This window comes from Pangasianodon hypophthalmus, chromosome 30 (assembly GCF_027358585.1).
Source record: "Pangasianodon hypophthalmus isolate fPanHyp1 chromosome 30, fPanHyp1.pri, whole genome shotgun sequence".
Lineage (NCBI taxonomy): Eukaryota > Metazoa > Chordata > Actinopteri > Siluriformes > Pangasiidae > Pangasianodon > Pangasianodon hypophthalmus.
Genome location: NC_069739.1, coordinates 9,164,317 through 9,176,961, shown reverse-complemented (window position 1 = coordinate 9,176,961; position 12,645 = coordinate 9,164,317). Strand labels below are relative to the sequence as shown.

Here is a 12,645-nt window from a genome sequence, read left to right as displayed (position 1 = left end):
CAGGGTTCCTTGTCAACCATCTCAGCAAGAAGGTTGTAGGGAATGATTAATGTATGATGGAAGTATTTATAGCAAATACTACATAATAGGTCACTACATGACCTTGCTGGAATATCTCTGCATGCATGTACAGTGCACAACGTGGCAGGTGTTAGACACCCTCTGGCTGTTATCAGGGGTTCATAGAGCAGTAGTGTAACTAGAGTTATATGTTACCACCAATGAATGTTCTATTTATTGTTGCTATGCTGAATTGAATTAAATAAAAGTAATGAATATAACAAGAGACTCCTTTTATTTTTAATGTGCCTGAATTTATTTTTAAATGAGCCGGAATTGACAAAGAAATGCTTTAAAGTAGTTGCAAAAAAAAAAAAGACAGAGAGAGAGAGTGGTATTGTTGGTTCAGGTAAACCGACTTTAATGTTAAGAGTCAAAACACAGATTTTCTCGAGACATAAAACAGCCCTTTTATATTCTCCTTCTCTTATCAAATCATTTAGAACAAAATGAATCTGTTTATTCCACAATATTTATATTTCATTTCTTCATACTTGACATGGATAAGGTTTATTCATCAGTGCAGCAAATAAAAATCTGTATAATGAGCAAGTCTAAGCATGCATTGTCCATGAGATGCCATAGAACTACAATAATGCTACTACGGAAATACAAAAGTAATAAAAGAAGAATCCGCAAAAGAAAACTGGCAGACAGATTACTTTTCATTTTCATTCCTGGTAGTAGATCTCACAGTTTCTCTTGTAGATTTCTGCCTTTAAGTACTTAATTATCTTATATTTTCTCCTAATGCAATGAAACAAGCACAATGGTTATGTCATCACCTCCTCACTTGTGTCACATGGAATTTAGTCCTGCATTGTGTCATGCTGTTGAGAGCTCCCTGTGTAGTAGTTCTGCTGAGAAGGAGGCATCTGCTCCCACATCAGTGGTGTGTTATCAGGAGCCCTCATGTGGTGTGTGCTGCTCTGCTGACTCAAGATGAACAACTGGCGAGCAAATAATGGCTCCACCTATAGGTGAAAATTGTTAGTAACAATGGGTCTTCATAGTCCTTCATAGTGATTCTCATATCAAGTTATGTAACATATGCTTGTTTCAGATGTAACCCTGCAAACATCACATGGGTGACCAGGGAAATGGGTTGGCTGTATGTACCTGCACTGTTATGGGCCTCCTGTGAGCGTGGATGTCATGGCACTGCTCAAAATACAACAGCACCTGGAAACAAGGAGGAGGACGTGCCTGTAGATAGTAGCCTTGTAACTCTAAAAGACAAAGATATAGAAGATTAATGGGTAAAGCATGAGTGGTTATTCTTCCTCTTTCTCATGTGCTCACTTCTGGAATCTAGGGATTGCCAGCAAATGCTAAGGGATCATTTCATTTCCTGTTTAATACAAGCGAAAAACAAATGTGAGCTTTCACAACGAAAGAGTATACACATTGTTCTAACCTGCGATGAACTGCTGGATGTCCAGAAGTTTGCTGGTCTGGTTCCTCTCCAGTTTATTAGGTTTATCAGTGTTGGTGGTGGGTGCCGGCTCCCAATAGACCCTGGCGTTGCAGAGCCGACGGGCGCACAGGCCATCAGGAGCCATCCAGACCAATACGCCACGCTCCAGCTCCGTGCCCTCACCCTGAGGAAGTTGCACCAGTTCAGGGCCTCCGTAATTCTGGTTCTCTTCATAAGGAGCCAACCTGCAGCCCTCTGTGCTGAACACAGTCATCTCCTTGATCAGAGAATCCCCACTGAATACAGACACCTGCAGTCTGGGATCTGCCACATGCAGGGGGGAGTTAGGATATGGGAATACAGAAGAGAGTGTGTGTGTGTGTGTGTGTGTGTGTGTGTGTGTGTTTATGTGGGCGTACCAGAGAAAGCTGCAGATCTCATGTTCTGCTCCAAGTTAAAGGTAGATGGTGAAGGGTCAAAACCACCGCAGCTGTATAAAGAGTTGCTGATCTGGTAACCGACTGCAGCAAAAAAAAAATTAAATACATAAATATATGCTCAAATGACATTATAAGGGAAGCAGTTGCATGTCCTGTCTTTTACACACACACACACACACACACACACACACACACACACACACACACACACACACACACACACACACACACACACACACACATGCATTACCTGAGTCCCAGGATGCGGTGTATGAGTTTGGACTGTAGGGATAGTAGAAATCTGGAAATGGAGCTTGCTCTGGCAAATCTCTCCATCCTTTCTCACCTGGAGACAGGAAGTTAGAAACCTGTGCCAAGAAAATACCACACAGCCCATTAAATTGGCATAGATCATGAGCACAGATTAAGAATAATAAATATCCTCCTAAATTATATTTCAGTTTGTTTTTTTTTAAATATCTATAAAAGTGTGAACAAATAAAAAAAAAATTATACTTGACTCTGCAGAGGTGTGTATGTCGGGTACAGTGGAAAGCTGTGAGGGCTTGTCATTGTAGAAGTCCTCTCACAGGACGCTGAAACGGATAGAAGAAGAAGAAGAAGAAGAAGAAGAAGAGCATCATTTAGATATCATTCTGATTTTAGAATGAAAGATATAAAGCCGCATATAAACCCAGAGTGAAATACAGAAGTTACAGGGGAAAAGCAGTGCGCTATGAGAGCACAAATTTCTGTCTACAAGCAAACAAAACCTCATCAGTCACCTCTCTTAGTGCCCTCTGGAATGACCCTGTAAACTTTATAAGGCTCGGAGGTGTCCAGCTGGCTCCTCTCCACCAGCTCCTCGAAGTCGTTGCTTTTGTTGAGGGCGCAGCGGAGGCGCGTTTTCCATGTCGGCGGATCCGGTTTATCGATGCCTTCGCGGTATTTGCCCTTAAAGAGCGCCCAGGCCTGGTGTGTGTAGGAAGGAAAAAAAACAAACAAACAAACAAAAAAAAAACAAGCCACGCAGCCTGGTTAGTTGACTTTACGTGATATGAACTTGGGGAGGATTTGAGTGGATTTTCTCTGCGTTTTTTCACCTTGAAGAGCGCCGCGTCTTCCTCGCGGTTATAATCCTGCTTGCCGGCGTGTTTCCACGGAATACGGAATGTGCTCTTCTCGCGGTCCTCCCACACCAGCCCCGGGTATTTCCCCCCATCCACCTGCTCAATCAGCCACTGCCGAAGCTTTCCGTTCCCCGAGAGTCCAGCCATTCAGCAGCCTGTCTCCTTTCCTGGGGATGGGATAGAAAAAAAAATCCGACATCATCATCATCATCATAATAATAATAATAATGATAATAATAATAATAAACTGACATCCACTATTATCATTATTATTATTATTATTATTATTATTATTATTATTATTATTTAAGCCGCTAATTATGAAGGTTTTACGCAAAACAATGCTCTCACCTTACTCTCACGCAGATATTTTGACATTTGAAACTCCTGTCGTTCAAATTTCAGCCGCAACTTTCCTGATTATTTGCCTGCAAGGGGCGCAGCGTCATCCGAACTCAAAGCAGTGGCCAGATGTGCGCCAGGGGTTCCACCAAAGTTCATAGACGCACGCACACGCACACGCACACGCACATACCAAACGCGCAAGAGAAGACAGTCTGACTAGTGAAGTTACACTAGTGTTTAAAACAGTGTTAATATTTTGATATTCCTAGTCGTAGTGTAGTAAAACATTTGGTGCTTTGTGCTCATGGTCAGGCGCAAGGGCGCAGTCCCGAACACACCTGGACTGAACTCATCCACTCATTCTTTACTCCTAACTCTAACTCGAAAGGGTGTGTTTGGTAGATTTGGAAATAAAACACAGAAATACGCGCAGGACCATGATCTGGAATCAGACAGGATTGTTATTATGAACAGGGCCATCTTTTGAGGTTTTCCAAAAATAGAAATCGCTTTTAAAAAAAGATATTACGTATTCCTAAATGTTGAGAAGCAAATGTGTTCTTTTTGCTTCAGCGGAATTACCTAAAACCCCAAATTCCCCACAGCTGAACGCCAAGTTGACACTGCACATTTTCCGCTTAAGCTTGAGTCACATCTGCTATTTAATGCGATTTGTCCAGAGATGACTAGATCTGAACTCTGAATCCCCTAAGTCCTCTGGGACCTGATGATTACTCAGCATTCAGCTCTTTCTCTCTCTCTCTCTCTCTCTCTCTCTCTCTTACACACACACATTCTCTCACACACGCAAAGAGCGCATTTTTATACAGGGTAATTAAAGAAAATGTGCATTTGCAAGATGGCAAACTTCTTTCAGATTCTTTAAACTATACCCTTCATTCATTCATTCATTCATTCATTCATTCATTCATTCGTTCTTTCATTTATTTATGTTTTTATGCATTTTTCTTCCCCAAGATTGTGCAGCTTCAGCTAAACTAGAATGAAAGATCTGTCCTTTTTTTTTCCTTCAAACTAAATTATATAAAAATATCAATAAGTAAGCAAACTTAGGTGTGAAAATACTGGTGCTTGTGCACTTTAAAACAACAACAACAACAAAAAGCAAGCAAAAAAACCCCCAAAAAACAACCCTTTAACTAACAAACATTAGTTATTGGTTATTAATTAATTATTAATTTATAGTATGAAATATTTTATGATAATATTTGGAGTACATGTTGGTTGTTTTAACCAATGAAAAGTGTTAATCACTTATATTCACTTAACTAAAAGTGTATAAAGAGATAGATAGATAGATAGATAGATAGATAGATACATAGATAGATAGATAAAGATATAGATATATTAATGTACATATGTATATATTATACTTGGCTCTCAACCTAACTGCTCTCTTCTGTCCCCCTCCCTCTTCTCTCACCAAATGATTTTCCCAGAAATCTGTACATCTTGCGGTTGCTGGTCAGGTATTCAAATGAACCATACCCCTCCTGCAGGCCACCTGTTCTTATCATTACGCTGCGCATCTATGATGGCTTTCAAAAACATGCTGAGTCAATGCAATACCAAAGATCAACGAAGATATACATATAATACACACAGCTCATTCTTCCAAGAGGCAGGCAGTGGGTATGTATGTGTTATTACACTGGCACGAAGAAAAAATTTCCAATCTGAATCAATATATATGTCATTATAATAATAATAATAATTAATATAATAATCATTTTATATCATAATACTTCAGATACACTCACTATATCACCAAGCTTTCCAAATCAAGAATCAAAATAAAAATGAAAGATATTACATTAAATGAAAACAAACCCTTTTTTCTTCTGGACATACAGATAAACAATATGACTGATGAAGTGTTTTCTGAAAAACATCTCTTATGTATAATCCATAAAGTATGTATATTTTAGACAAAAAAATATCACTGGTACAAACTAGTAAAAAATTTACAAATATGAAATATGTGTAACTGCAGTTAGGAAATATTATGAGGAGATATTATGTAGTGGTGATGTAAAAAAAAGGCTTGTCACATTGTTATAAAAAGAAAATAAGAAAGAAAGAAAGAAAGAAAGAAAAAAGAAATCTAAACCAAAAAAAATTGCTAAGTAATTCTTTTTTTAAAAGTATTAATTCTTGCAGTATTTTTGTGATTTTTATGCAGAATAAAAAAAAATATGATTTTTATGCAGAATCCTTTATATTCTATATATTAATTTCTTAGCTAAATATTACATGAATTCTCATTTTCAGATTTCTATCTTTCATGGTCATGACCTCATGATGTAACTAGTTACTGTATTGTTTCCAGGTTTTCTACATTTTGTTTTGTTTTTTGTTTAGTAAATGAAGGTTTAATGAAACAATGAAATACTATTCAAGTAACAGTATTTTTACTTTAATGTAGTATTTAATATTCTTTCCACTCTTCTTATAAACACTGTTTTCTTTACAATTTCTTATCAATTTTGTTTTGCTACACAGAAACTGAAACATATGATCTAATATTGTTTTTGAGTATACGATCTGCTTCAGAAGCACTAGTTCTAGACTCCTTGCTCTTTTCTACCCTTTCCCCTCTCGCTCTTTCATTCTGAAACCTCGAGATTCTGTAACATCAAACATTAAATATGAAATTTTAAAAAATGTGACGCTTTTATGCAGTAAACAGGAATTCATTAAAAACAAGAAAGTTGCTTATTCTTTTTTATTCTCTCTGACATTCTCTCTCTCTCTCTCTCTCTCTCTCTCTCTCTGCCTCATGGATATGGACACACTAACGTCTTGTTGTTATAGATCTTGGAAAGCCATTGCCTAGTGAAATTTGTTGCGCTTTCCATTTTCCATTGAGGCCTCAAAACAGGGAGAAGAAAGTCACACTTTCAGGTTTATTTTTCAGTGGTGAAATTTCTCTTCTGAAATGTGTTTCAAAACAACACTGCAACGACGCTGATTTTTAGCAAAACGTACAAATTACAAAACAGTTCACATGCATAACTGAAAATTTTGAATGTTGTGAAAGCGTGAATGGTTGTGTTATACAGAGAAATAATCAGCTAGTAGAAACTTTTCCAAAATGAATGTTGATTTTATTGATATGGAACATGCATTTGTTTGACTGAGGTTCATCAACCTTGCTAGCCAAAAGATTTACATGAAACTGGCTGAACCTCTTTCGATCCTACTAATTTGGATGGCTAAATATATAATAAAAGTGTAACCTTACAACCTAATCAGAGATTTTAACCCCTTAAATTCCAAGGACCTGTCAGCAGGGCCAGATTCACATTCCTCAAGTAACTACATGCCCTTAATATTAAGTCCAACTGTTGATATTGAATAATTCATAGTAGTTACTAAATTATTTTAGGGTAAATAACTGATTAATAACCCAGGGTTAAATGTTTACTCAACCCATAGGTGGATATAAATAGTATTGACACCTCAAACATGCACCAATCACAATATAACAGGTAAATTAGCTTAAATTTGACATTTTTGCCTGGTGACAGTGCCCTTTGCCCCCCTCTCCAAAAATCCTAACAGCAGCTGCTGCCATGTTTTTGCTCTCACATACTAAAACATGCTCACAGGCTTTTCTCATTTGAACTGAAAGAAAAACCGGAAAACCAGTGTTACTAAAAGAGTCCAACACCTTGTTCCAAAAGCAAGAAACAGTAAATGTCCTAATCAAATGTGGTGAGTGAGAGGAAGCCAGAGATCATGTACCTTGGGCAGATGTTTGAAAGATGGCTGAAAGGCTGAAACCTGGGTATTTAGGCCTTCCTGGTGTACATGCATTTATTCTAAACTAATGATTGATCTAATCATTATTTTTTGGATAGTTCAACAGCAAATCAACACTATAGTTAGTATTATTTTACCTCTAATATCAATATTATGTGATATATCTAAAAATGTGGATTTTCTAAGTTACTAAGTGTCCATGAGTACTTTGGTTTAGATTCATATTCTTTCTTTAGGCCTTATTGTGCAGTAATATTTTTAATTCTAACATAAATTAATGAACATTACTTATATTATTTATTATATTTGTATAAGACATGCCCACTGATCTAACATGGGTGACATACTGACGCTGTAGGGTCACAGCTGCATGCACAAAAAACACATCCCTTGCCCAAAAATCTAAAGACAATATTAATGTTTGAAAAAAATGGGTCTTTTGAATGATTATGGACTAAAGTATTCCTTAGAATAACACAGTAACAAATGTTCTATCAAATGACTGCACATCCAGCACACACATTGTCACAATTCAGGAAATTATTAAAAGTAAAATCTTCTGTGATAAAGATTCAACAAAGCACTGAAGAGTCACATGGATTCCAGCAACGACAGGTTTAATGTTCTTTCCCGATTTAATAATCCTCATTCGGGTCGTGGAGGATATAAATCGATGATTTGAATTCTCAGAGAGCTGTTCCGCAGCTTAATATCACATTTCACTCTCAGTTCTATGAATGAATCAGCTAATAACAGACATGACTTGAGTATGTGTAATTAATAGTTTTCAGACTTTACGTTACAAAACTTGTGCTGAGGATGGCAGGTGTAGGCAAAAATCCCCTAAAGCCCCAGACTTTTTCTCACATATACATTGCAAAAACAGGCACACACAAGCCAACTCACAAATGTTCCACTGACCCTCTGAGCGCTAAATCTCAAGGGAGATTAGCAGTTTAGCAGGGACACCCCCTCAGATACATACACACTCACACACACTCACACACACACACACTCACACACACATGTTTGTCTTACTACCCTTGTGAGGACCTTCAACTGACAAAATTATTAATGCAGCTAATTAATGCCTAAACCCTAAACCTAACCTCAGGAACCAAAAGAAAACCTTTTGGCTCTTTTTGATTTGATTTGATTTGATTTTTTTAAATTGTAGTCTATCTCATAGGGACCAGCCAATTATCTAAAAAAAGTCAAAACTGTCAGATATTCCTATCATTGAGGGGACATTTGGTCCCCACAGGATGTAAAACATGTCCACCCACACACACCCACACGCACGCGCACACACACACACACACACACACACACACACACACACACAATATAGTTAAAGTTCAAACATCTATTTCAGGAAGTGAACGAAAATTACTCATGACCAGATCAAATATGTACAGAAGTCGTGTGACTGAGAGGTCCAGGTGACTTAAAGCTATTAAAACATGGGCAGTCCAGCGTTTCACCACATATGGCCTCAAGCAACCAACCAGAACTGAAACTACTCAATCGACTCCTTCAGAACCTCATACAAACTCATAAGCATGAAACACAAAAAAATCCTACATGAATCTAATGACTTAGTCTCTCTTAGTCATACGAAAGCACTGTAACCAGTTTTCTACAATGAAACGCAATTTATAGACCTTTTAGCAAACAGGCAACCAGATTCAAATAGCTGAAAGTGCTGAAGTTAAAGAAAGCACTGCAGTTCCTTCCTGCATTCAAAACGCAAGCTACTCCAAGCCTATTGCAGCTACCTTGCATTTCTGACACTTTATTACAAGCGTTTTGTTCAAACATAGTCTAGAGAAGAACTATATACTTGAACTTAGACTGTTCTGATCAGAGTGTTCTGCAACAAATGGATTTCAATCATTTCTAAATGATGCTTTAATACACAGGTTTCTGTTATATGATTGTAAAATATAAAGTGTCAGCTGATTAATTGTGAAAATTGGCACCAACAGTTTCAGGGATTATCTGACTTAAAATCTTACCATGGAACATTATAAAATGTTTGTATGATACCAGGCTTGAGTATCAAATTAAACATTTATATGATTTTGCTGAGTGACAGTCCTTCACATGCGTCTTCTCGCTCACAGCTGATGACGTGTAACATGTGCTGAAAAATATGGAGATCAAATCTAGGGAGTGTTCCAGTCTGTGTAATCACCTGATATGACTGATGCTGATAGGTGGCATGAATCTACAGTCTGAGCTAGAAAGGAATCAGCCCCAGCCTCACTTCTTCATATCATTGTGTGTAATTTTGTTATGACCAAAATTGTGCTGTTGTGCATGTTTTTTTTTGTTTTTTTTTGTTTTTTTTTGTGCTCATAGGAGAATCGTCTTTACTGCTTTCAGACTGAGAGTGAACAGGTGTTAGAGATTGGCTATAAAGAGAGGTCTGTGTAAACACAAACAAGCCCAAGACCATAATGCACCGTAATGCATATAATGCAGTTGTGCTGAAGTCGTGGTTTCAACAGTTATTTGATTGTGTTTGGCATATTTTCCAGGTTATTTGTACAAATTAAGAAATAAAAAAGACACCTAGGGGGTACGGCAAAAAAAAAAAAAAAAAGTTTGAGCACTGTTACCTCACACCTCCAGGGCTGGGGGTTCGAGTTCCACCTCCACCCTGTGTGTGTGTGCAGAGTTTGCATGTTCTCCCTGCGCTTCGGGGCTTTCCTCCAGGTACTCCGGTTTCCTCCCCTAGTCCAACGACGTGTGTGTGTGTGTGTGTGTGTGTGTGTGATGGGTTGGTGTCCCCCGAGTTCCCTGGAATAGGCTCCAGGCTTCCCTGCAACCCTGTGTAGGATAAGCAGCACAGAAAATGGATGGATGGAGGATAAAAAACAGCTATTGCACATTTAAAGTAGTTTAAGGCGTGAAGGAGTTGCGCGTTTCTCTTTTCCACCAGGAGAGGGCGCTGAAACAACAAGCGGCGCGTGAAACCGACTCGCTGAAGAAGCGGAGGGACCCGGATGGAGCTGCTGCTGCTGCTGATGCTGCTGATGCTGCGGTTTCGGTTTGTTTGGTTCGGTTTTTCAGCTGATTGTTAATATTATTAGGAACAGGATATAATGGAGAGCTGTGAGGGCAGTGTCCAGGCGGCCACAGAGACACTCAGTGTTCATGATTTCTCCGAGAAGCTCCTGGAGCAGATGGTGCATTTCCACGTGCTGAAGCTCACAGGCGGGTTTTTCCTTTGGGTCGGAACCAGTCCTGTCCTTTCCAACCTGGCCGTGTCAATGAACAGCAGATTTGTAAGTTGTATTCCAGTTGTTTATGAAAAACAAAAACTTTAAGCACATCATGTGTTTAGACAGCTGCTAAGATGCTGAGAGCTTCTCTTATCTCACTGTGCTTTCTTCTTCTTCTGATCTTATAAAGGTTTAAAGTTCTCTGTAAAAAAGTTGACATGTTTTTAAATACTAGGACTCCATGCCTTTGTCTACACTGGTACTGGGAGATTCATCAGACACAACCCCAACTTCCCTAGCTCAGAGACTGAGTAAGATCTCACCACACTGTTACACTAATACACCATTACACTAATACACTATTACACCTTTACACCATTGCACTGTTACACTAATACACTGTTACACTAATACACCATTAAACTGTTACACTAATGCACTATTACACTAATACACTAATACACCTTTACACCATTGCACTGTTACACTAATACACTGTTACACTGTTACACTAATACACTAATGCACTATTACACTAATACACCTTTACACCATTGCACTGTTACACTAATACACTGTTACACTAATACACTAATACACCATTGCACTATTACACTAATGCACTAATACACCTTTACACCATTGCACTGTTACACTAATACACTGTTACACTAATGCAATGTTACACTAATACACCATTAAACTGTTACACTAATGCACTGTTACACTAATACACCATTAAACTGTTACACTAATGCACTGTTACACTAATGCACTGTTACACTAATACACCATTAAACTGTTACACTAATGCACTGTTACACTAATACACCTTTACACCATTACACTGATACACTAATACACCATTACACTGTTACACTAATACACTGTTACACTAATGCTCTAATACACCGTTACACTAATGCACTGTTACACTAATACACCATTACACTAATACACCATCACACTAATATACTAATACACCATTACACTAATACACCATTACACCATCACACTAATATACTAATACACCATTACACTATTACTTACTGTATATCCTGTAGTTCTTGCTCTTACTGAACCTTATCCTGTGCTATATAAAAGGGTTGTCACCTTAGATAAAGAAAAATAAGGACATCCCCAGCCTCCCTGTTTGAAAATGAAAAAATCCCTGCTTTAAAAAAATAAATAAATGCAAAAATTCCCGGGGAAGTGGTAGCTCAGTGGTTAAGATGTTGGACCACTGGTCAGAAGGTTGTGAGCTCAAATCCCAGCGCTGCCACTGAGCAAGACCCTTAATGCTCAACTGCTCAGGTGTAGAAATGAGATAAAATGTAAGTCGCCCTGGATAAGGGCATCTGCCAAATGCCATAAAAAAGTGGTTTAAACTATTTTCTTGTCTCTGCAGGGTTAGTACTGTATTATTTTTTTAAAAAATCTAAAATTATCTATCTATCTATTATATATATATATATATATATATATATATATATATATATATATATGTGTGTGTGTGTGTGTGTGTGTGTGTGCACCCCCCCGAAATGTCACATACTCAATATTAATTTCTTGTCTATAGAACTGTTGTATAAAAGCAATAATCACACGAGCAAGAGTCAGGTCCATTAAAACCTGTTCAATTACAAGTGACCAGTTCAATAAGGTAATAATAATTCCTGTAGAATTCAGTAATAAATATAATACCTTTAATCACGGTGGGTTGTGATTTCCACCACTGTAACAAAACTTACACCACTGTGGGAACCATGGCTTTCGAATACATGCAAATAAATTATATCTAACAGACTTTTAGACACAGGCTAGCAATATATTCTAAAGTACTTACTAAACAAATATATATATATATTAAATTCAGTTAGTTGTCACACTTTCTTTCTGTATTTTGGTTTTGTTAATGTTATAACAAATATGAAGCTAGATTTTTTTCTTTTCCTGATATAAAGATCCAAGTGTATTAGGATGAGTTCTTAATTTTATGGTTTTTCTTTTGTTTCTGAACTTGCAGCAAAGAAGACCAAGAAGCAGGTGTTTGTGAGTTATAACCTTCCAGTGACGGACTCCAATCTAACGCTGTTAGTGGAGAACCGAATAAAAAAGGAGATGGAGCTCCATCCTGACAAATTTTAACTTCTTTCAATGACATACACTCATTTTTCAACACTGTCTGTTTTGTACATAGTTCACCTAATAAAGGTTAACAAAATATCCACGTCTCT

At 37.7% G+C, this 12,645-nt stretch overlaps 2 protein-coding genes across 2 annotated transcripts; one reads left to right on the top strand and one right to left on the bottom strand.

Moving 5' to 3' along the window:
- Positions 1–395: 395 nt before the first annotated feature.
- On the bottom strand, positions 396–4,109 carry irf4l (interferon regulatory factor 4 like). Its single transcript, XM_026917817.3, has 9 exons — positions 3,399–4,109; positions 3,021–3,214; positions 2,703–2,889; positions 2,434–2,513; positions 2,168–2,285; positions 1,897–1,998; positions 1,478–1,801; positions 1,180–1,289; positions 396–1,034 (listed from the first exon to the last, which is right to left on the bottom strand). The coding sequence occupies exons 2-9, from the start codon at positions 3,192–3,194 to the stop codon at positions 870–872; spliced, it is 1,260 nt and encodes a 419-aa protein (XP_026773618.3). The 5' UTR covers positions 3,195–3,214; positions 3,399–4,109; the 3' UTR covers positions 396–869.
- Positions 4,110–10,166: 6,057 nt separating this feature from the next.
- psmg4 (proteasome (prosome, macropain) assembly chaperone 4) lies at positions 10,167–12,634 on the top strand. The gene is made up of 3 exons (XM_026918369.3): positions 10,167–10,471; positions 10,644–10,719; positions 12,435–12,634. Exons 1-3 carry the CDS (start codon positions 10,289–10,291, stop codon positions 12,554–12,556), a joined length of 381 nt encoding a protein of 126 aa, XP_026774170.1. The 5' UTR covers positions 10,167–10,288; the 3' UTR covers positions 12,557–12,634.
- The last annotated feature ends 11 nt before the right edge of the window (positions 12,635–12,645 follow it).

Coding starts and splice junctions, on each gene's coding strand:
- irf4l (XM_026917817.3), bottom strand. CDS start 3,194: ATGGCTGGACTCTCGGGGAACGGAAAGCTTCGGCAGTGGCTGATTGAG. Junction 2,286..2,433: donor ACACACCTCTGCAGAGTCAA/GTATAATTTTTT, acceptor TTCTTGGCACAG/GTTTCTAACTTCCTGTCTCC. Junction 1,290..1,477: donor CATCCAGCAGTTCATCGCAG/GTTAGAACAATG, acceptor TTTGTCTTTTAG/AGTTACAAGGCTACTATCTA.
- psmg4 (XM_026918369.3), top strand. CDS start 10,289: ATGGAGAGCTGTGAGGGCAGTGTCCAGGCGGCCACAGAGACACTCAGT. Junction 10,472..10,643: donor TGTCAATGAACAGCAGATTT/GTAAGTTGTATT, acceptor TTTAAATACTAG/GACTCCATGCCTTTGTCTAC. Junction 10,720..12,434: donor TTCCCTAGCTCAGAGACTGA/GTAAGATCTCAC, acceptor CTGAACTTGCAG/CAAAGAAGACCAAGAAGCAG.